The following is a 24,262-nucleotide window of genomic DNA, read 5'->3' as shown; positions in this document are numbered from 1 at the left end:
CAAGGCTTGATGCAAGACAGGAAGGCCATTCCACTTTCCCCTATCCCTCTATCTTTCTGTCCCCCTCTCCCTTCCCCATACAGCAATGCAAGACAGGGGGGCCATTTCAACCTTATTTGTTTAGAAATGTTCTTAAATTTAAATTCTGCCATTCTTCCATCATGGATCTGAAAGTGACATACACATGTGGTTCCCAGGCAATCAAGTTCTCACCAAACCCAGACCTACTTAGCTTCAGCAGGGTGGTGGCCTCAGGTGCCTTTGGGCCACACCTTAGTTTTGGTTTCCTCCTCCCTTCACCTCTCAGTCATTCCTATTATCCTCTTCCTAACATGACTGCTTTGGTTCCACACACCCTTTCCTTTCCTCCCCATCTCCCATCCACTGCCCCATTTCTCCCATTCTTGCCTGTTTTTGCCACCCATCCCTGGTCTAAACCTCCAGGGATGCCATGCAAGGCAGTGGTGTCATAGAATCATAGAATCATAGAGTTGGAAGGCACCCAAGGGCCATCTCATCCAACCCCCTGCAATGCAGGAATCTCAGGTAAAGCATCCATGACACATGGCCATCTAACCTCTGCTTAAAAACTTCCAAGGAAGGAGAGCCCACCACCTCTTATGGGAGTTTGTTCCACTGCTGAACAGCTCTTACTGTCAGAATTTTTTTCTGAATGTTTAGCTGGAATCTCCTTTTTTATAACTTGAAGCCATTGGTTCAAGTCCTACCCTCCAGAACAGGAGAAAACAACCATGTTCCCTCTTCCATGTGACAGCCCTTAAGATATTTGAAGATAGCTATCATATCTCCTCTTTTCCAGGCTAAACATACCCAGCTCCTTCAAGCACTCCTCGTAAGGCTTAGTTCCCAGACCCTTGATCATCTTGGTTGCCCTCCTCTGCACACGTTCCAGCTTATTAACATCCTTCTTAAATTGTGGTGCCCAGAATTAGACACAGTATTCCAGGTGTGGTCTGCAGAATAGAGTGGTGCTATGACTTCCCTTGGTCTGGACACTAGACTTCTGTTCAGCTTCTTTTCCCCTGGCATTTCTCCACCACTGCCATCAATCCCTCAGGAGTCAATAAAGAGGAAGCATGTGAAGGTGCTTTAGGGGCATTCAAAAGAGGCAGATGTGGGCCACAGTATCATAGGAGGTTGATGGCACATGCAGCTGAATGAAATTGGAGGGCTGCATCTGGGCTGCAGATTCCTGTGAAAGCCAAAGAGGCCTCTCAACCTGGTCACTGCCTCAGTGGAAGACTGCTTGGGATCCCCATGTAAACTGGCTTAAGATTTCTGAAAGGTGGATAATTGGGACCCAAGTTACATGTATGTATTTTTTTTCCCCTTCACAGGTCCACCTGGAAGGCGAGGAAAGGCTGGACGACGAGGAGATCCAGGTAAGTCCCTGTGTCTTGTGCAAAAATATTAGTAGGCTGTCGACATGAACTAGGAGAGGAAAGTTACAAATAGGTAGCCGTGTTGGTCTGCCATAGTCAAAACAAAAAAAATTCCTTCCAGTAGCACCTTAAAGACCAACTAAGTTAGTTCTTGGTATGAGCTTTCGTGTGCATGCACACTTCTTCAGATACACTGAAACAGAAGTTTCCAGACCCTTCTATATATAGAAGGGTCTGGAAACTTCTGTTTCAGTGTATCTGAAGAAGTGTGCATGCACACGAAAGCTCATACCAAGAACTAACTTAGTTGGTCTTTAAGGTGCTACTGGAAGGATTTTTTTTTGTTTAGGAGAGGAAAGTTTGAAATGGTTGTTTGAAAAGTAGTGTTCTCCTTCTCAGGCATAATAGGCCACCAACTGTGAAATGTTTACTGTTTTCTTAGTTATAGGAGCAGCCTATTGAATTACTGACTACCAAATAAAAACTTACATGTTCAGCCATTTCTTTCTGTTGTAAGGGCTAATGCTGGGTTCAGATATGGCTTGTCCTCTGCGGGCCATTTTTGACCTACCTGTCAATCACCTGACTTCAAATGATGTCAGGCGATTCAAACTTCAAAGAAAAATCAAGAGCACACTTGTAAGTGTGGTTCTGATTCTTCCCTTCTTTTACAGCCCCAACTTTAATTTAAGCCAGGGCTGCAAAGAAAGGTTTTGTTTTGTTGTTGTTTTTTGGTTGTGTTATGTTTTGTTTTTGCAGCCATGGGTTGAATTCAAGCAAAGATTCCTTCTGAAAGCATGGTTTGCATTTAGTGTTTTCAGCAGGGATCGACTCTGATTGGGAGCTCCCAAGTGGAATCCATCCCAGTAGAGCTTGCATTTGGCACCAAATTTAAAAGATGCAAGCCATGCTTGCCAAGGAACAATCAGGACCATGCTTTAAGGCTCCAGATTGTTCCTTTGCAGCTGAAGCTTTCCCTGCCCAACACCAATGACTGGGAGAAACAGCTTTGCAGGCATAATTTGGCCGTGGGGTCAGAGGTTCCCCATCCCTTCTATAAATAGTCGTAACATCTTTAATGCAGAGGGGGATGAGGAGATATACAAGTCACATGGGTATAAGCCAGGGGTCAGCAAACTTTTTAAGCAGAGGGCTGGTCTACTGTCCCTCAGACCTTGTGGGGGGCCAGACTATTTTTTTTTGGGGGGTGAACGAATTCCTATGCCCCACAAATAACCCAGAGATGCATTTTAAATAAAAACACACATTTTACTCATGTAAAAACACCCTGCAAATAACCCAGAGATGCATTTTAAATAAAAGGACACATTCTACTCATGTATAAACATGCTAATTCCCGGACTGTCCATGGGCTTGATTTAGAAGGCGACTGGGCCAGATCCAGCCCCTGGGCCTTAGTTTGCCTACCCATGGTATAAGCAGCTCCCATACATGCCCTAGTTTGGGGAGCTTAAGGCTCATTAATAATCTGATACTGAAAATCGTTATAGAGAATGTTGCATAAAGGGCCTGTCCTGCTATTTAATTTTTTGTACTTAAAGATGACAAGGAGTAAAGCACACTTGTATCTATACCAAACTGATTGCCCCAATTGAGGCTGGTCCTGTAGAGGTATTTAGACCATAGTCCCATCATAGTTAATGGGAACCTTTCCAGTTACTACAGATTGAAGATGTGGACAGGTATATTTGCAGGGTTTTAGAGTGACCATCTGCCTTTTTGAAGCTTGCCTATCTTGGTTTGTGAAATCTAGGAGGGAGAGATCGACTGCTGGGGATGGAGTGGGGTGTGTCCAGGAAATTGTGAATGCCTTGAGATGGAAGAGAGTGTTGCCCAGAATCACTGGTGGAGCAACTTATGAAGTCACCCTCCCTGAGCACACTGAGGTTCTTGGATAACTTCCCAACCTCTCTGCTTCAACCCTTGGCACTTTGATCCCATATTGTCTCCCATGCTATTTCATATCTATATGAAACTACTGGAAGGAGGCATCTGGGGATTTGTAGCACCAATGTGCAGATGACACTCAGCATTGTGTTTTACTGACTTTTATTATAAAAAATATGGTCAGTAAAAAACAATATTTGTTGTTAGTTGCCCATGGTTCCTAAAGGAGAAACAGTGGGATTAATTAATTAATTAATTAATTATGTGAAGAATTCTGCTACTGAGCTGCCTAGGTTCATACATTTGTGGGACTTACTGCAAACAGAGCTCATGTTCCACCACTGAGGTATTTTTCCTCAACCTATGAATTTTACTTTGAAACATTACATTTTGGAATTGGCCACTATGTGTGTCTTGTGTACGGTTACATTTTCATTCTCAAAAGAAACAGCGTAATAATGATGATGATGAACAATAACAGTTTAGAACAAGAGAGAAGGATGAAATACACAGCCAAGGCTGCACGCCTGATCAGCCTGATCCATGGATGTAAAGAAGAATAAATATATTGCTATAGATCTTAGTAAGAAACTCCTGCTCTTCTGTATCGGGAACCTTTCTTGGAGCAAGAGCCTGGCTATTAATAGCTTCAGATTTAAACCTCATTTTTTTTTATTTGTTCTTACAGATAATACAAATAGCACTAAGGCAATAGTTCTGTCAGTGCAAGCTTTCCAGCTTGCCAAACAGACTAATCCCTTTTCTCCTCCACTCGCACGCTGTTCTGGGGGGTTCTCTGGGGGGTGTGAGCCAAATTTGTGGGGGTCACTTAGGGGAGAGAAAAGACAACGCTCCATTGCACTAGTGAGATCCATTGCACTAGTGAGATCCCTTGCACTGGCTTCTGCTAGTGTGATTCTTTAGTTGAATCTCACCCCATTGTCGGGAAAAAAGATCTGATTTATTTGCATTGCATAATTGAATTTCATGCTTATATCCAACTTAGAGATGAGTGTACTAATTAAGGACAGACCTTAATTACATTGATTATTTAGTGTGTGATGTAATCTATCCCTTTGCATCAGTTCTGATCAGTCACTTTCCACAGCTTTTGTTTCTTTCTGCTCCAGCGCTTTTCCAGAATTCTGCCTTGGGGACCAAAGATTAGACTGGAAGTGTGCGGAAGGGCAGAGCATTAAACATAAACTTCACATATTTTGATTTAATGCTTTAACCACATAATTATTGTTCATCTGCAGCAGTAAAAGGCTGCCTTTGGGTCATATTACAAACACCGCCAGCAGAAGAGGAATTATAAAGAATTAATATGACTCAACCATGTCTATTTAGATTTTTCTGTAATTGGGGAGGAAAACTAAGAAGTGATTTTAGTTGTTCTTGGCAAGGAATCCCGTGCACTGTATCGTTTTTTAAGCAGATCGTTATATTGATATATTCTTCCGTAATAGAGGGAAAGCAAAAATAAAACAGGGAGGCAGAGGGGCAAACACAACGCAAAACTGAAATACAGCATGCTGGATAGACAAGGGCTCTGTAATGTTGTGCCAGAGAATGCTTGCCGTTATCTGTAATACAGCCTAACCAAAGAGCAGAAAGCTTTTGGTGTATTGGTTTTGGCTTAGCTGCCGAATGTTTGTTATCACAGATAGCTTGGATATATATTTGTATATTTGTTTCGGAACCTTACCACACAGAAACCAGGTCCTTGCTTCTTTGCCACAGCTGATAAATGGGAGTAGAAATTTATTTGCTCTGTATGATAGCATCCCTCCCTAGAGGCTTGTATGTGGTTACAACTTTACAGCTTCCAGACAAATTCTGACATAGAGCCAAAGGCCCAACAGTAGTTTGCCTTACTTGAGGGAGCTTTGTGCTGCCTATCGAAATGAAAATTTGAAAAACTTGGTTTTATTTTATTTTTAAAACCTATACTGTATAGTGAAACCCTCACTACAGCACTTTCAAGCCAGGACATTTTGCCAACTTCAGCACAGAACAGCAGCTGAGTTATTAGTTATTGTCATAATTAAGTCAATTCACAATCCACTGGACCCTTAACTCTTTTACCTTGCAAAATAATTTATGAACTGTGATACTTGTGGACCAGGCCTCTGGAGTGTGATACTGTTGGACAGGTGACAGAAACATTTTTTGCTGTTTTCCATTTGTTTCTTCTTTTTATCTGCAAAATTACCTTGGGGTTCAAGCCAACCAAGTGGACAAGTAGTGGAGTAGATAACCATAAAGGAACAGGGTTTTCACCTTCACCCCATGGCACAGAGTAGGAAAGGAAGGGCAACAGTCCTTTCATTTGGTACAGGATTTGCAGAAAGAGGTGAGGAGGCAGCAGCACAGCTTCCTCTTGTCTCGGGCACTCTGTACAAAATTTCAAGGTTGAACTCCTGTCTGATTCATATATGTGCAGCAGATATGGAAAGGCAACCATCTTAGCAACGTCTGTTGAGATAGTTCTTCACTCAAGAGAGGGTAGGAAGCCATTTAAAGGAAGAGCCTGTGACTCTTCATGATGCCTGCCATTGGGCAGAAAGGAGAAGTAGCTGCTGCAGTTCGTTCTTTCAAGGTTGGCCCCTACTTCCCACTTAAACCCCTGCCTGAACTGGAGTGGCGAGACACAGTGCCCAATCCTATCACTGTAATAATAGGGGGGGGGAAACATGATTTCCTTACATCCAAGGTGGCCCTTACCCAATAAGTTGACTGATGATGTAGGAAGTTCACCACCTGAATGGTTGACCTGTGTGGAACTTATTTCCATGTAAATATGGCAAAAAATGAACTGTAAACTATCCGTTACCAGCCATTTTGTGCCAGATATAATCTGGCATCAGATTTCCTGTATATTTTGTCTTATGTTTTCAGGTGCTGTTGTGGTTGCTTGAGAGTAACCAGGCAGGACTCCGACCTGTCTTTTACAGGCTTTATTTTGGTGCAAACTATTTACAGTGAAGAGCATCATAAGTTCATGTCTGGCTCAATCGCTAGCAGAATCCGGGAGTGTTCTGTTCTTGTACCTCCCCCAACATAAAAGTTTCCTCACCCCCAGCCTTTTCCGCTCCTCCCTGCACCTCAAGCTACTGCGCATGATGGGCGAGGGCAGGGGTGTGCTTCCCTCCTCTCTGGCTTGCTCAGGTGTGGTGTAAAGGCTCTTTCTAGCATCCTCTGGTCCTTGCACCTCTTCTCCACTGGAGGTGGGGCTTTCCTCCTCGCCAGAAGAGGAACTGCTTCGCAAGATTTTCGGAGGCTCCCTGTAACACAACTCCCCCTCTATCTCTCACCTCTGAGCCGATGGCAGTTCCCTGACATATGTTAACATTTTAGTTATTTTTGTTTGCAAAATATCTTTAAATCTCAAAATCTCTTGAATCAATTGTACTGTTAGCCCCAATCACTGATAGATCTTTTTTCTCTCTCCAGAATTTCTGTAATGACATACACATACAAAATTCAGACACTAGGAGTTTCTTCAGGCCCAGCCCAATGTATTTCTTCCTCTGTTTGTATTTTCATTGTGTCGTTGACCTTCATTTCTAAACAGGAAAAGTTCATTGATTCTGAAGGTCTTTCCCCTGCAGTGTGTATATAGTAAGAAACTCAAATATATTGAGTCACTTGATTCTACATGATCCGTTTTATGTATTTCTGGTAGTAATTTGGTTGCTTCATTTAATTGTTTCCACATGTCTGTCTCATGAGAGCAGTCACTGTGCACTTCGTGGTATTGGCTAGTAAACTGCAGTGTTCACTTTGCTAATAGGCTTTATGGGGTAGCCTCTTTTGAAAGAGGCTGCTCTTTAAAATCAATTGGTTTTACAATTGGACTATGACTTCAAGATGCTTAAAAGTGACCACTTGGAAAAACCTGGTCTTCTCCAGCCTTCTATGATGTGCCTCTGCATGAAAGTAGTTTCCTTGCTTGCCTTGCAACAGTTCACTAATGCTCTCAGCAGTTCACTAATGCACTGTCTATACTTGCTTTCAAACTATCCTGGGTTTCTTTGCAACCTTATTGAGGGCTTCTCAATTAGAAGATTAGTAATATTTATTTATTTGTTTATTTATTTATTACATTTTTGCCCCCTCTTTTCCCCAGGAGTTCCCTCCCCCCTCTCCAGTTTACACTCACAGCAAAACTTTGTAGGCTGAGACACCATGACAGGCCCAAGATTACACAGGGTGCTTCATAGCATACCCTCTGACATTTCTCCAGTGAAAATGGGGACATCCTATCATACTCTCCAACATTTTTCCAATGAAATTAGGGACATCCTAATGATCCTAAGGACATTCCGGGATCAAAGCAGAAATCAGGACGGCTTCTCTGAATCAAGGTTGTCCCTGGGAAATAGTGACACCTGGAGGGTCTGCTATAGCTGAGTTGGGATTTGTATCTTAGTCCAGATGTGGAAGCCTCTGAAAACCTTAAAATCCACTCCTGATTGTTCTTTGGCAAGCTAAGGATGCTAGGGGTGCTGATCAGCTAATTGGCACTAACCACAAGTCCCAGTGGGGTGGGATGCAATACAGAATTTCACAGCAGGCGCTCCATAGCACATCCAGCCCTACATTGGTGATGACAGTAATGGGCAGGGCTGCATTGTGAAATTCCCAGTGGGAAAACTCTGTAGTGTACTTGAACTCTCTGGGATGTGCTGATATATGTGCAAGTGCAAATATTCATTGGCAACTTGAATTCAAGCCGGCAGTGCAAATGATGATTCTCTGCAGGCATGACTCAAGCTGCACCTACAAAGGAAAAATGTCCCTTTATCTCACAGCTTGGATTCAAGTCAGCAATGAAAATAATCTTTGTAGGCACAGCTTGATATTGCCAGTATCTTAGATCCAACAAAAAGGAACTCTGGTATTGAAGAAGATGGAGATTTCGCCAGATAGTATTTATATTAATACTCTGCATGGATTAAATATAAATGTACCATACAGGAATTCGAGAAAATAAACAGCATTTATTTAAAATGGTTTTAATAGTTGCTCAAATGTACAGCAAACCCCCCGCTCCCCAGCCATTCAGAAAGGTTAATTATTTCCAGCACTGCTGTTGTTTTAACAACTTTCCACAAAATATTCCCAGGACAAAACTATCTAACAAGTCTTAGCAGATGTTTGTCTTGTCCCAAAGTACATTTATGAATACAAAAGTATATAAAGAAGAATGCAAGCAAGTGAAAATCATGAATAAAACTTGGAATTTAATAAATAATGACAATAATAACGTAACATAGTGCTCGTCAGGTTTTTTTTGTTTTAGCTTTGTCATATGGTGGCCATGAGGACAGGAGTGCCTGGCGTTCTCTGGTCCATGGGGTCACGAAGAGTCGGACACAACTAAACGACTAAACAACAACAACATGGTGGCCATAAATTTTACAAATCTCTCAGAATAGCTTGCGCTGGTGGCAGTCGTTGTTACAGGGAGGAAAAAACGAAGGTCACAGTTGTGCTTTAACTCCTGGGACCATTAGAAAGGATTTATTTATATATACAGGACTCTCTTTGGAATGAAGCTCCCATTCATAGTATTTACATGATCATAGAAAATTAAGGAAACGCTCTCCTTGCTCTGAGTGTCTCAGTATCTTAAGATTACTGCACACTGGGTGAGTTGGAAGTAGGTGATCTTCCTGAAAGGCGGGGCACAAGCACGATCCCGTGTGTACTTTTTCATACATTATATTTGTATTCAGCACATGTTAAAGACTTTTTTGGTGTATCCATTGAAATAGCTATATGTCAATTAAAAAAAAAAGTACAAGTATGTAAATTAGGGAGCCAATTTACTTAGGTACTTAAAGCATTATTAATCCTGCTCTTTAAACTTAAGAAGAAGAAGAAGAAGAAGAAGAAGAAGAAGAAGAAGAAGAAGAAGAAGAAGAAGACAAGTAGTGGATACAGTTTTAGGAAATAAGTGCAATGAGTGAGTCAGTTCTGACTGGAGATGATCAAGCCCATAGGGTTTGGTATATGTCAGGCATTCCCCACAATGTCTGCAGGCACTAAGAAATTTCACTTTGGTAGATGCACACTTTTTACGCCTGAAAGGCAGGAACAGGAACTGTGAATGTTTGTTTGCTTGTTAGTTATTTTAAATAGATTTGTATTTAAATGACATCAAGCCAAATAAGTGTGAGCTCCATAACAAGTCAGCATAGCCACATGTTTTCCTCGTTGCAACTCTTCCGTCCCTATCCTTGTTTCTCTTGATTGTTTATCTGAAACGTACTTCCAGCGTACACAAAGCCAAGCTTTCTTAAATGCTAGCAGGACTGTGTTCCAAGGCTTCAAACTCTTTGGAAAGAATTCTCTCATCTCATCACTTATGCTCTCTCTCAAGTTCCATCATGTTATATGTTCAACAGATACAAAGTCATATTTCATTTTCTAAAATTGGGAATGGAAAATTCCAGTTCCGGTCCTGTCATCTAGCCATCCTCTGAAGAACAAATATGGTTCAGTAGCTAGGAGCCAGGACACAAAAAATTATGACTGAACTATTTAGTATTGGTTTACTGAATAAGTCAGTTTTTACAGAATAGTATTTGTTTACTGTTTTAACTGCTGCTGCTTGCTTGCATTTTTTGAGGTCATTTAAATTGTTGTTCAGTTGTGATTTCAATCCACCATCTTTGTAATTTTGAGAATTTTAAATTCATTAAATGGGGTGTACATTTTTAATTAATTAAGCAGGGTGTACATTGATAAATAGATTTGTAGCAAGAAGTCTAAAGGGCATTGTTTTCTCAGGCAGCAGTCTTTCAGCTACATGCAAACAGCATGAAGAAGAATCTCATAAAGTGTTTGTGGCGTGATCAGGGCCAGTTCATATGTTCTAAAATCCTCCACATGGAGAGATGCAGCCACATAGAGGAGGTAACATATTAACTGGTGTGGCCACATAGTATCTGTTATCACTTGTCCATGCTAATGAGGTGGGTCAATTGGTTACATAGTTGGGCAAGTCACTGTCTTTTAGCTTTATTCCTCCTCTGTGAAACAGGAATAATAGTGACTTATGTTTCCTTCTTTCTTAGTAAGTGATAAGTGGTGGAAGTCTATACATGACTAATCAGAAGCATGTCTCATCAAATTTAACGAAGATAGAATTGCAGCCAAAGATGGCCAATTTTTGAAGTGCTATAACCATGGTACTAAGTTAGCACTAGCAATTCTAGATGGGCATTTGGCTTGATCCAGTAGCCTCTTCTTACATTCTTAGGTTCTTTGTTTCACAATATATTGCTGTCATGTTCTTATTTTGCCCTATAAAGCATTCCTGTTTCTTTGCCACTTTATCTCATGGTACATTATGTAGAAATTTTACTTGTCACCTAATTCATACATCACTTAGGCAGTATAGGTCATAAAATATATCCTGGAGAGCATATAAATTTCTCTTAAGAGGAATAAATGAGGACTTGTGATTTTCTGACCAATAACTTGTAATTAAGCCAAACCACAAAGTCTTTGTACTGGTCAACTTGAGAAGTAAAACCAATTCATCCTTCCATTAAGTTTCATACCTCAGGACATGTTAGGGTTCCGACATGGAGCCTCCTGGTCTGCACACAGATGCCTGGTTTTGTAAGTACTTGAAAACTTGGATGGAAAGGGACAGTCTTGACTTCCTAGGCTCCATGCCCCAAGTAGTCTATTGGTTTTTCCAGGTCAGGATTTGATTATAAATAGTTCCAAGTAAAGCCTAGATCTTTGCCTAGATGACATCAAGATTCTGGCCTTGTCTATATGAATCTCTACTTTCCCTTTAGAATACCCACAGCTAGAGTCCAGATTGTCTTCAGGTTTGCCACATCCCAACACCCACACACCCACCAGCACATCAATGTCATCCAGCTCCCTTGTTCTTATGCCTGCTTGCCTTTCAACTTGCTGCTTCCCATCATCTTTGTTCCAGTAAACTGCTTGGCTCAACTGTATTCCCTGGTCTGTGACTGATCCTGCTTTGAGATTTACCCTATTATGCAATGTTTGGCTTAGGCAGCTCTTCCTCTGCCTTTCAATAAGGTCTGATCTATTGCAGTCTCTGCTTCCTGGATCCATACTTTCCACACACTGTGTGTTTGCCTTTGGCCCAGCTCTGACAGTACGTAAGATCACATCATGGTTACCATTTAACACACTTTCACAGTGTACTCAAAACCCTTCAGGTCTGCATTAATTCACCCAGCATTAGCACCATCACCCAATTACTTTCAGACTTCAGTACTGTGCATAGAAAGGAAGGAATATTTCAAACTTTTTTTTACCAGTCATTCAATTAAAAGATGCTATGCAATAATTTATATTTGTTGAGCCATCCGCTGTTATTGATACTGTTATTACTGTAGAAAACAGCTCTCTCAAAGCATTATACAGTGGACACGGGTTGCGAACATGATCTGTGCAGGAGGCACATTCACAGCCCGCAGTGTCCACAACCCGCAGTGCTGTGTCTGCGCATGCATGGGTTGCGATTCGGCACTTCTGCACATGCTCAAAGAGTGATTTAGTGTTTTTGTGCGAGCGCCAAAACCTGGAAGTAACCCGTTCTGGTACTTCCGGGTTTCGGCACATCCGTAACCCAAAAACACACAACCTGAAGCGTCTGTAACCCAAGGTGTGACTGTAACAGCCTCCCACCCAAGTAGCATCATGTGAAGGAGAACAGGGACAAGCATGCTAAGATACATCTTCAGCCCTGTCATCCATCACTACTTGTGAAGCAGGGAGCTTCATGTACTTATGGAGACTCACTACATCATTTAGAATGCTGGAAAATCAGTTTTCTAGATTGTTCAGGAATCGGCATGAATATGGGGATTCTGATGTGCCCCTTCCAACTTGTGGAGGCTACTGGAGTAGCACCAGCAGCGGGTAGAGTCTCCCTCCCACATAGTCATCTTCACATGGATAAGGTTAATTAACCTTAAGCTAATAAGGTTAATTACTTTGTCATTTAACTTTCCAGATTGCACTCACTGTTTAATGTAATGTTAAAATGTGATATGCCTCCCAGCGCTCCAGGTTTCTCATTAGTTACTGTTGGGGTTGGCAATTCAATTTGGCCAAAGATTTTGAACATGAGTGGCATTTGATTGCAGTGGTGCTGATTAGAAAATAGCTAGTCTCTGTTAACAACATCACAAATAGTTTATTTCTACCCCACTCTTCTGCATTTGTACTTGGAATAATTTATAACTAATACATAAGTGGCAAGAACGGGCCTTTTCTGCAGTGGCTCCCCATTTGTATAATGCTTCATTATATACCTTTAGGCACGAGGCAAAAACATTCGTTTTTAACCAGGCCTTTGGTTGATTTGATTGACATTCTAGGCCCTTTTAAAATGTGTTGGGGGGAGTTATAGGGTTGTTGTTCTTATTTTGATTATGTATTTTGTGGTTTTATATTCTGATTTTATTCTGTGAACGTGAAATACCATTAAAGGGCATTCAACACTGATATAATATGAGGACAGTATTGTAGACATGTCATGGTAAAAGCTATATGGTGAAATCAATTGCTAGTCATCCTCAGAGTAGACCTGTTGAAATCAATGGACCTGGACCCATAGAGTATACTGAGAAGCTTGACTGAAGGCTTTAAAAGAAGACTATACAATAGAATGTGCCTCACAAAAAATACCTAACTTGTTTTGAAATGCACTGTACTGAAATACAATGCCTGCTTGTGGGTGACGAAATGATGCCCCCCTTCCAATTATGTTGTAAAATATAGTGTGTGTGTTTAAGATTTTCTTCACTTAATCACAGCTGCAAGTATTTCATAGCCAAGTCCAAGAAAATGTCCAGCAACATGGGTTCCTTGTGTTAATGTGGGTGATCATTAACAAAATAATTCTGGAAATGCAGGGTTTAGCTGGAAACTAATTAATCTTTGAAATTAATTTTTTCCCCTGTAGAGGTTATTTTCATAATGAAAGAAAGTGGTTATGTGATGTAACACATGTCAACTCCACTTGCCAGCTAATTATACTGCTGACCCAAGAGTCTAATGATGGCCAATGCAAATGTTTTTATTTTTTAAATCGCAAATTGTTAGGCCTGTTGAAATTATGCGCTTGGTTTAAGACATGAAACTACAGTGGTACCTCGGGTTAAGTACTTAATTCGTTCCGGAGGTCTGTTCTTAACCTGAAACTGTTCTTAACCTGAAGCACCACTTTAGCCTATGAGGCCTCCTGCTGCCGCTCCACCAGAGCACGATTTCTGTTCTCATCCTGAAGCAAAGTTCTTAACCTGAAGCACTATTTCTGGGTTAGCGGAGTCTGTAACCTGAAGCGTATGTAACCTGAAGTGTATGTAACCCGAGGTACCATTGTATTTTGATTTTATGACATTTGAGACTGCAATCCTAACACTACTTACGTGGGAGGAAGACCCGTTTGAACAGTAGAACTTGCTTCTGTGTAGACATGGCTGTTGGATTTGCATTGCATTCAATGTAGTGCTAAGCAAAACATTCCATCAGCGCAAGTATTTCTCTTTGCACAATGGAACATTATCTAATGTATCTGCTTGCGTACAATCCCTAGAAATGAAAGCAGTGTTCTCCAGCTCAGATCTCTACATATACAAAACACATTTCCCTGTATAAGAAAGCCTTTTAATTTCTGATCTAGACTGAACTTGCTGTGCTTCCATCTACCTTCTTAGAGTCAGCAGACATAAAAAGCCATAGTTTTCTGCATAAGGGGACCGTCATCAATTCATGAATCCCCCGCCCCCATACCCAATGTATGGAAGTGTTGTTATGATGTGCAAAAGGTTGGATCCACACTAAACATGAGCAGAATTCTTCTCTTGGGAAACACAAGTGGGAAGAGGCAATTTTGATTAATTCACCCTACAACCTACCACCCTTTAAAAAAGGATTGGATAATGTTTTGGAGCAGCATGGGAGACGGTGTTGGAGACTGCAGGGAATACTGGTGAAAATTGCATCACTCTCCCTTCCTCAAGCAGTAGCTCCTGCAGGATCCAAGTCTGCATTCAAACACATTAGCTTTAATAAAAGGCTATTTAACTGGGGCTGGTTTCCCACACCACCCTGAGCTGTGGCTCTTCAGCAGCAGCAGCAGCAGCGTAAGTGATCTGGGGATCAGACAGTAAGGCACAGTGAAGTCAGTGGATTCTGTAATGTGCCTGTGATTATTAATTCCATTCTTCAGGTTGATGATGGTATTAAAAGAGGCTTTAAAATAGGTTTAGTGTTTGAAGATACTTGCATAAACAAACAAAAGCATGTTTCTCATTTTATATTGTTTTCCAGGGAGTTCAGTTTTTCTTTAATTTTTCCCACATTCCCCCCCTCCTTTAATCCTTCTGGTTTTGATCATGTAGGAAATGGAGCATGAAGAAGCTAAAAGAGAAAGAAAAGAGAGTGTAAAATGCCTCTTTTAAATAGGAGTGAAATGTGGATTCCATTAGTCTCTTCAAACTAAATGCTCACCTCTGTGTTGGGCAGGGGTCTTTGTGGGGATATAGCAAAATGAGCTGGGGTATGAAGAGTCCGTCCTTATTAGCGAAACAAATATTAGCACTCCAGAGGTTTCACTTTATTGTGCTTGACTGCGAGCCAATTTAAATATACAAAAAAATAGTTCAAGGTACAGTCTTCTTTAGAAAGTACCATTTTAGACTTCAGATGGGGAACTATTAGCATGAGAGAGAGAGAGAAGGCTGAAGCCATTGACTTTGATTTATTAGCTGCAAAGTAGTCCAAACATGTGATCCACCACCTGTAGTGTCCAAAAAAGACACATATGTATACTGTGTCTTCCTTTGTAGGTAAAATCTCACACATGAAGATACAAGAGATACCCAGGAAGTCTTTCCAAGAGGGAACTGATTCCAGCTGAACTTTTCCTTCTGTGTGGGACAAGGAAAAGATACATTCTACCACCATCTTGGTTAACGTATACCGTATTTTTCGCCCTATAGGACGCACTTTTTCCCCTCCAAAAATGAAGGGGAAATGTGTGTGCGTCCTATGGGGCGAATGCAGGCTTTCGCTGAAGCCTGGAGAGCGAGAGGCGTCCGTGCGCACTGACACCTCTCGCTCTCCAGGCTCCAGGAAGCTATCTGCAAGCCTTGCATGCCCGGGGGAACTCCCCCCAGGCGTGCAAGACTTGCGGGCGGGAGCCTGCAGCGCGGAGCAAGGGGCGCCCTTTGGAGGATGCCCCATGCTTCGCGCAGGTGTCCGCAAGCCTTGCGTGCCCGGGGAACTCCCCCCTGGCGCGCAGGGCTTGCGGGCGGTAGCCGGCAGTGCTAAGCACGGGGCGCCCTTTGGAGGACACCCGTGCTTCGCGCAGGTGTCCGCAAGCCTTGCGCGCCCGGGGGGAACTCGCGCAGGTGTCCGCAGCCTGCCGCCCGACAGGCGGGGCGCCCTGAAGCAGAGCGCCCTGCGCGCCGGACAGACATCCGCAGCGTGGGGAGCCCTGCAGGAGTTCCCCGCAGCGCTCCCCACGCTGCGGATAGCAGCCTGCCGCCCGGTGCGCATGGCGCCCTGAAGCAGAGCGCCCCGCGCACCGGACAGACATCGGCCAGCCCCACAAGCTTGGGGGACAGCGGGGAGGCGCAGCGCCACCATCCCACTGTTCCCCTGGTTTTGGGGGGGAATAAAGGGGAAAAAAATTCCTTTATTTCCCCCCCCCCAAAAAAAGTAGGTGCGTCCTATGGGACGGAGCGTCCTATGGGACGAAAAATACGGTATATAAGCAGCTCTTGTGGCATGCAGGTTGGAAGCTTAACAAACTAGAAGTAGGATGGTCACCTGCCCTATTTAATCTGGCCCCAAAATGGTATTTTTTTGACCCTACGTTCTTCCAACTTCACCATTAGGAGTCAAATTTGTTCTGTCCTTTCTAATGGTTCAGCACTCATACCGTGAAGTTGCCTTACTATTTTCTTTGCTTTAAGTGTTTTTTTGGGGAGGTGTTTTTCTTTTCTTTCTAAACCTAGTATACTAATTTTCTTAACACTACATGATATCACACTAAGAACTGATGCTACAGTGTGAAATACCTGTATGTTGTACTGTTCATGCTTTGGAGGAGAGCAGTTCTCACACAATTTGTCATCCTCAGAATGAACATTTATATGGTAGGAAAATACTCTCTGTTCTCTGTAATTAATGCTAAATGTGTTGTGTTTTGTTTTTCAGGTCCTCCAGTAAGTACATGGATGTTACTCTTGATCATGAGTCAACAAAGTTAAGGCATTTATTTTCCTTTCTGTGTCATTTCACGGGAACAGTACTTTTGGTAGAGGTGTGTCTAGGGCATAAATTGGTACCAGATGCTGCTTTCCCCTGTGCTTGGTATAGGAATGTTTGGGAAATGCTTTTTTCACTCTCTGCCTACATGGCTTTTTGACTATTTTAAATCTAGTAAAAACATTTTTTTCCCAAACATCTTTTTGTGGGTCTCAAAAATAAATGAACAATATGCCTGTTTTATGCTTGTATTATTTATCGCAAGTGTTAAATTACCTCACCAGCTTCCAGCAGCCTCTAACATGTCTGAGGGGTGGTTGCTACTGATGCTGATGGCACAAGGCTGTGACTAAATGCACCGCATTGCGGCTGGGGAGCTGCGCAATTGAGGTTGTTCAGAAAGTTGTAAACACTGCAGGCATAGAACTTACTCAAAAAAGGTTTTAAACCAGTGTTGCAAATGTGTTTTAATGGGACAGTCATCTAAATCCCAGCTCTGCTTTCCATTCCTATCTACACTCTTCCATGTGCTGCCTTAGCAATAACATGAAGAGAGACCAGTTATATGCTCTATAACTTTAAAGCACATTTGAAATGCATTTCCCCCCTCAAAGAATTCCGGACACTGTAGTTTAAGAGTTCCTGGAAATCGTAACTGTCTGAAGGATTGACTACAGTGCCCTGATTTTGTGTGTGTGTTTCGGGAGGGGGGTGCTTTGTACATGCTTTAAAAGCATATTCTGACATCCAGCCAGGCACAGTGTACTTCAGCAGCACAAAGGCAAGTGGGAGGCAGCTATAGTGGGGGAAGAGGAAGCAGAGCTGGCCTCCTCATGAGACAGGGTGAAGTGGCCACCTCAGGCAGTGGAAGTGCAAGAGGTGATGCTCCGCCACTTCTGCTGCCAAGAGGGAGGCGTTCTGGCATGCAGTGTTGCCACTCATCTTCCCCACCTAAAGGTGGAGAAGCTGAGTGAGCAGCAACACTGTAAGGATTGCCCCAGCTCCCACCAAGTTTGGTGAAAGCCAGGGCTCCACCACACTGCCAAGCAGCTCCCTCACCTGCAGGGAAGCTGAGTGGCAGCACTTTATATAATAATAATTTATTATTTGTACTCCAGCCACTCTGGGCGGCTTCCAACAAAGATTAAAAATACATTAAAATGTCACACATTAAAAACTTCCCTGAACAGGGCTGCCTTCAGATGTCTTCTCAGTGTCAGGTAGCTGTTTATCTCTTTGACATCTGATGGGAGGGCATTCCACAGGGTGGGTGCCACTACTGAGAAGGCCCTCTGCCTGGTTCCCTGTAACTTGGCTTCTCGCAGTGAGGGAACCACCAGAAGGCCCTCCGTGCTGGACCTCAGCATCTGGGCAGAATGATGGGTGTGGAGACGCTCCTTCGGGTAAACTGGGCCGAGGCCGTTTAGGAGCACCCTGGCTCCTGACAGATTCGGTGAGAGCTAGGGCATTCCTGTGTGCCATGTTACCCATCTGCTCTGCTTCCCAACAGCGGGAAGCTAAGCAGCAACTCTTTGAGCAGCAGTTTGGTGAGAGCCAGAGTGTGGCAGGAGTGGAAGTGGGGGCACAGCACAGGGGCAGGAGGTGGCAATTCCTGTTTCACTCAGGAGAGGATGGGTGCCTTGCATGGGTGATCTACCTAGCTTTTCATTTTACCCATTAAGTTGGGTTGGGTGTGATTTGTCAAAGGGTTCAAGGAAAACACCGTGTCAGGCTGTGAAGCTGCTTTTAATAACTTTGCTCTCTGTGGTTTCATCAGCTGGGCTCTTAAAAGTTGTATAGAGAGGTTCCTTCAAATTAGTCAGTTCCCTCTCAAATATAGGAGCAAATACAAATAAATATTTAAATTTATTTAGCGTCTGGTAGTAAAACAAACAACCAAAATCTATCAAGAAAGAAAATACATATTTAGAACTCTGTTGAATTCTGCCACTTGTGGCAATTTCACAAAAGTGGTGGTGTGTTTTTAGTTTAATAATCACTAGTGAAGCTTTTGTGCCTCATTTCACATTAGGCATGCCGTGCAATAGGAGTTTAAACTTTTTTTTCCTTCTTGAGTTTGCTGCAGAAAAATTGGAGGTTGTAGAAAACTTGTTCTTGCTGTGCTTTGTTATCCTGCATGAGCATTAAGCCAGTGATGGATGTTATAAAGAAAATTCATGAGAAACATATTTTAGTGGTATATTTTATTCTACTGGATTCTTTGAAACAGATCTGCTCAAAGTACTCTCCAGTTCAGGCTTTAAAATATAGATACTGCACTAATCTACCAGTTTCATGGAATTTGTGGGTCACTGGTAATTATTAGTAGAATTTGACTATGGCAGTGGGAGCCCATTTTAAAACCATTGCACTGAGGATTTATGCTGGGCTATATGACAGCTTGGCACTCTGTTTAGAGTCTTTTAGCCAATTCTGCAGGAACTGCTACAATAGAATTTGCAATGTGTGCTCACTGATAATTCATGAGAGACAAAATGTAGCCAACTTGTTTATAGTAACTTTTCACTGGATTTTTTTTAAAATCATGGAGATAATTAAATGTTGTTGCTTGCCATACCTCATAATATTATAACTGAAAATGTAACCTTATTGGGTTCCAATTTAGCTATCAATAACACATGTGAATTATCATGGTGTGTTTCCATGTAGAGCTGCATAGATGTTAGAAGGACTGTACTTGGTTGCTTTAGATTGCATCCATTGCTACTTGCAAGACCAGACCCTGATACTCCTTCCACTGTGCAGTTTGTTTACTTTTTAAATTGGACTGTTCATGCAAGATTTATTCCATTTTTGCATCCAATCAGTTTCATTTGGAACTGATGTACTATGACTGAATTGCAAATATGCCTTTTTCACCTAAATAAGGTTTTCATTTACCTCCGTATAATACTTTTTCATAGTTGCATAGCATAGTTTCTTTCTAAGCCTTAACTACAACAATGACAAAGTCCTTCTACTGTCCACAATATTTTTTTATTTGGACAGCATTACATTTAAGACAATTGGTTTCTTCTGAGCATGCCCCCCTTTATTTTCTTTCTTCAGCCATAAGGAATTCATTACTACACATACCATAAAGCATCATACTATGCCGAAAATTCATTCTTCACTCCCCATGCCACCAAAGCTGCTTGTTACTTTTCAGTTGCCATAAATTGGGTTCACATATTAAATATTAAACTTTGTGGTTCAGTATTTATGGCTACTAGATTACTGACCATCCTGTCTGCAGAATGAGTATGCTGTTCAAAAGTGCTTCAAAAGAGCTGGTTACAGAGGATATTAAAGTCACATGCTGAGTAGGTAATTTCTGCAGCCTGAATAATATATTTACCATGCTCTCATAATTTAGCACCAACCATACAAAATATTATAAAACACTCTGTATGGTAAGGTAGAGAGTATGGAGGGTCACTGACACAGGAGAGTTCTGAACTGCATAGTACATACTGAGTCCATTATTATTGGGTTTTCAGTATTATTATTACAATTACCACTACTACTATTACTACTACCTCTACTACTGTTACAGAAATGGGTAGGCCTGTTGGCCCTGGGCCCTCCCTCTGGTAGTGAGAGGTGGACATATGTCTCTCATTTTAGAGGTGACATGAACAAAGCAGGTGAAAAAAGATAAAATAAGTGGAGAGACATATTCTTTCTCCTTTTTCACCCTCATCTACCAATTGTCATCTCTAAACCATCCTTTCTTATGAGGAGTTCCTCTAATCTGAATGTCACCCATTGTAAGAAGAAGTGAGCCAGCTTGAAAAGGTACTGTAAGGAGTGCATGGATTGCCTCTGCCCCAGATAATCTTCAGATATCTAGAACCAATCCTATATTTCGTTCTGAGTTCCTATTTTGCTAAGCAAAATTATCGCAATGAGTCAGTTTGGTGTGAGGAGAATTTTGAATGGATCAAAGTGCTCCATTATTTAAAGCCGTTGTTTCTTATTAAGCATTTCGGCTATGGAACCAGGCAGAAACTTTAAAAAATTGGAAGAACATTTGTCTGAAGGTGTAAACTGAGTTACTGTTGTCCAGATATCATTCAGTGATCCAGATGCCAAATACATATTAAACTTATGCCCATAAAAATACTTGCATATTCCCCTTCGGCTCATGACCTTCTCAAGGGTTGTAATAGAAGAGGCATGAACTTCGCAGCATAGAATTAAAGAGTGTGTCAGCTAATACATTTTTATGCCACTACTGCATGTATATATAAATAATATAGCTTTATGCCTCTGTTATATGTACACACTGCATAGTGTAACCTGACCCTGCTGTACAGATGCAGCTCTTGCTGCCTTACATTTGCAGAAAAGAATTTATATCTCTGGTTGGAAGCAACATTAGGCAATGGGCCAGCCTAAGGCAAAGCAAAGGGGTCAAGGAAGCAAGCTGCTCTTCCTCTCCCTCTGAGAAGGACTCATCTCCCCCCAGCTGATGTCCACTTGTAGCTCAAAAAGAAGAAAAAGCAGGGAGGCAAAATTCACCCATGTACTCTAATTGCACTCTAAGTTCGCCATGAGTATTCCAATTGCACTTGAACAGCATGTCCATAGAGCTACAGAATCAAATATCTGGCTACAATTGTTTTTTAACAATGAAGGCGATTATGTGTGATCCTAGTGACTTGAACATGGTGATGCGTTAAGGACTACAAAATCAAGTGGGATCATGAGGGCATGTTTGGGGAAAGCACCACGTGCATTAACTAACAGAGACACTTGAAGGTTACTTTTCAGCTGAATTTTGAGTTTTTACACTGCTTTCAGTTCTTAGATATACTGTATCAAGTATCCCCTGTTAGTAGAAAAATTACTCTTAGAAAAAGTTGTTCTATGTGGACTAATGAAGATTAATGCAGTGTTGGGTCTAAGCTTGCAGGACGAGAGTTTAAATCTTTGCTGGTATTCAACTAAGTTTTACTCAGTGTCGACCCATTGAAATTAAAGAACATGACTAAGTCCATTAATTTCAATAGGTGCACTCTGACTAAAACTTAGCTGAATACTACCCATAATGGAGAATGGTCTTAGGCAGATCACAATCTGACAACCCAGTCTACCTCATATGGTTGTTGCACAGATAAAAATTAAAAAAGGATATACTGTACCCAGATATGACCTCTGTTCTGCTCTCCTGCTGCTCAGGGGACAGGAGTTGTCCCCTGCAGAGCTTCTGTTCCCTTTCAGATCAACCCCTGACTTTTTATATTCTATGATGCCTTGCTGTTGTTAAGTGCAATTGACTGATCTTATTGTTTTCCTTATTTAATATCACAGGGGCAGTCAGGACGAGTTGGTTACCCGGTAACTTTGCCTTTCCCTTTATTTTGTAATCTTTTCTCCAAACTGCACATCATTCTGAACCTCAGTCTTCTTACTATCCCTGTCAGCACACTCTCTCTCTCCCTCCCCTCCCCCTTCCCCCTTCAATCATTATCATAGTTTTAAGGTTTTAATATTAAATCTTTGAAGAGCTGTTTCCAAATGCATTGGTAGCAATTTATTTAATTGGCATTAGTGGATGAGCAACTAGAATGCAGGTTGGCAGTCCTGGATCTCATCCAAAGCTACATGAAACACCCACGTGCACAGGCTTCCACCTTCTGTCCAGTGTAAGGGGGAAGGCATGTGCATGCAACAGAATATGCATCTTAGAAAAACAGAATAAGCATTCTCAAAGTCTTCATTCACACAGGAATTACAAGCCTGTTTGGCTTGGTTTGTTTGTTTTTAGGAAGGCCAGTGCTGAAACAGATTTCTGTTGAGATATCTCAGCGTTTGCTTAATTGTAAACAGAGAAAGGCTTATATTTAGTTGTGATCTACAGATTATTACAGTACAGCAAATGCACAGTTATTTATCTAGCTGTTAAAGAAAAGAACAGCTGGGGTGTTTTTGAAGTCATTTACATGAATATGTGTTAGGGCTAGTATCTGGGATCTGCCTTGCCGCAAGATCAGTTGATAGGCATTTGTTACGTATTGTCTACTCCAGATATATTCTCTCAAATCATGCTTCTATTGCTGGAACATCATCATCATCATTATTATTATTATTATTATTATTATTATTATTACAATTTCCAGCATGTAATGTACCATAGTTGTATCTGGGGAAATGCAATTTGTTTTCCAGATAACACATCCATCGTTGCTGTTTTTACTGTGTGAAATGTGGTTGCATGGCTATCACGAATACCTATTTGATAATGCTGTGATAGAAATGATAAAGGTGTCTTAAGTCCTTCCCAGTACCTGTGCAATTTTTATGACTGTTTGTTTAGTTTTATTTAATAACTTTTTCAGCTTTAGGGTGCAGTTCCAAGTGCATTTTACCTGGAAATAGCTCCAGGTTATCTCTGCCTGATTTCTGAGTTGATTATACGATTGCACTATTAGAGGCAGACACGTTTGTCATTTTAGTACTCCAGTATGACAACATCATGTAGCAATAAAAAAAGTCTGTTGAAGCAAACATTAGCAAGGTTACTTCCTTTTTACATACCTGCATGCCATTTTTTAAGGTTAAAATCAGACGGTGGTGTATTCTTCCTCTGTAAACACTGTACAAATACACTACTTTTGTTTGAGGGTTTTTAAAGAACAAGTGGCATGCTCCTAGCTCTTTTTCCCATTCATTACATTGTCATAGCATGAGAAGCAATTAAGTGTAGCAATTAATTACTGATAATGTGAGTTGTGGGTGGGTGGGTGTGGTCCTAAGAGGAGAAACACTTCTGGTGATGTCTGTATTAAAGACAAATATAGAGTGTAAATGAGCATTCTAGATAAGAGAAAAGCTGGACCAGCTATAGAAGTAGCAAAGATTTACCTACTGGGTGGAGTTCTGCGAAGGGCAAAAGCAAAAAATAGGTACCAACTTGTGTAAAAACCTTCTTGGCTTTCAGGCGCTAAGAATGTAATTTATTAAAGATTAGGCAAACAGGGTTTGTTCTAAGTGGTCTGCTTAAATATAGTCGCTAGGAATTTGAATGCTCATTCATGAATTAGCATGGACCGTAGAAATACTCTTACTGACTACTCTAATCGTGTGTGTGTGTGTTTTTAAAAAAGCTTATTTCTTGCAGTCTTAGCTCTATTTTTAGTCGCAATCCCCTGCAAACAGGAAATGTTGGAATGTACTAATCCCCTATAGTTACATACCAATGGGTCTGTAATACATTTATAATCTGTCCTCAGTGGGGGGATGCTTGGATACTGGCACATTAAAATTCATTCCTGGGCTCACCCTTTGTTCCAGAGCAAATGATCCATTATTGTCCTTGGCAAGCATCAAATTACTTCCCCTGGACTCAAACTGGTATGTAGTACTCCATGAGCACAGTTGAGAAACTCCATTTTAAGGCTCCACTATTAGCTTTGTTTTCAGTGTGACTACAAGATCTCCATTGAGGTAGAGGGACATAACAACTCCACCAACCTTTTTGGACCAGTGGGCACATTTCAAATTTTGAGAGAGTACTGTGGGCACCAGTCATAAATGACCGCATACTTTTGAGTAGACATGGATTTCATTCTGCTCTAAGTTTACTATACAGTGAATCCATAACGACTGCCTGGCCTGTACTTCCTGCACACCAGGAAACATTCCTAAGTTTTCAC

General features: G+C 41.5%; 1 protein-coding gene across 1 annotated transcript in view; it reads left to right on the top strand.

Annotated features, from left to right (window-relative positions):
* COL23A1 (collagen type XXIII alpha 1 chain) overlaps positions 1-24,262 on the top strand; it is a 311,553-nt gene that overhangs the window by 203,803 nt on the left and 83,488 nt on the right. The window contains exons 3-4 of the mRNA XM_079967558.1: positions 1,359-1,411; positions 21,918-21,944. Coding sequence (XP_079823684.1) covers positions 1,359-1,411; positions 21,918-21,944 — 80 coding nt within the window. The remainder of the gene's footprint in view (positions 1-1,358; positions 1,412-21,917; positions 21,945-24,262) is intronic.

Source organism: Podarcis cretensis, assembly GCF_951804945.1.
Source record: "Podarcis cretensis genome assembly, chromosome: 2".
NCBI classification, from domain to species: domain Eukaryota; kingdom Metazoa; phylum Chordata; class Lepidosauria; order Squamata; family Lacertidae; genus Podarcis; species Podarcis cretensis.
This window is presented reverse-complemented; position numbering and strand designations above follow the sequence as displayed.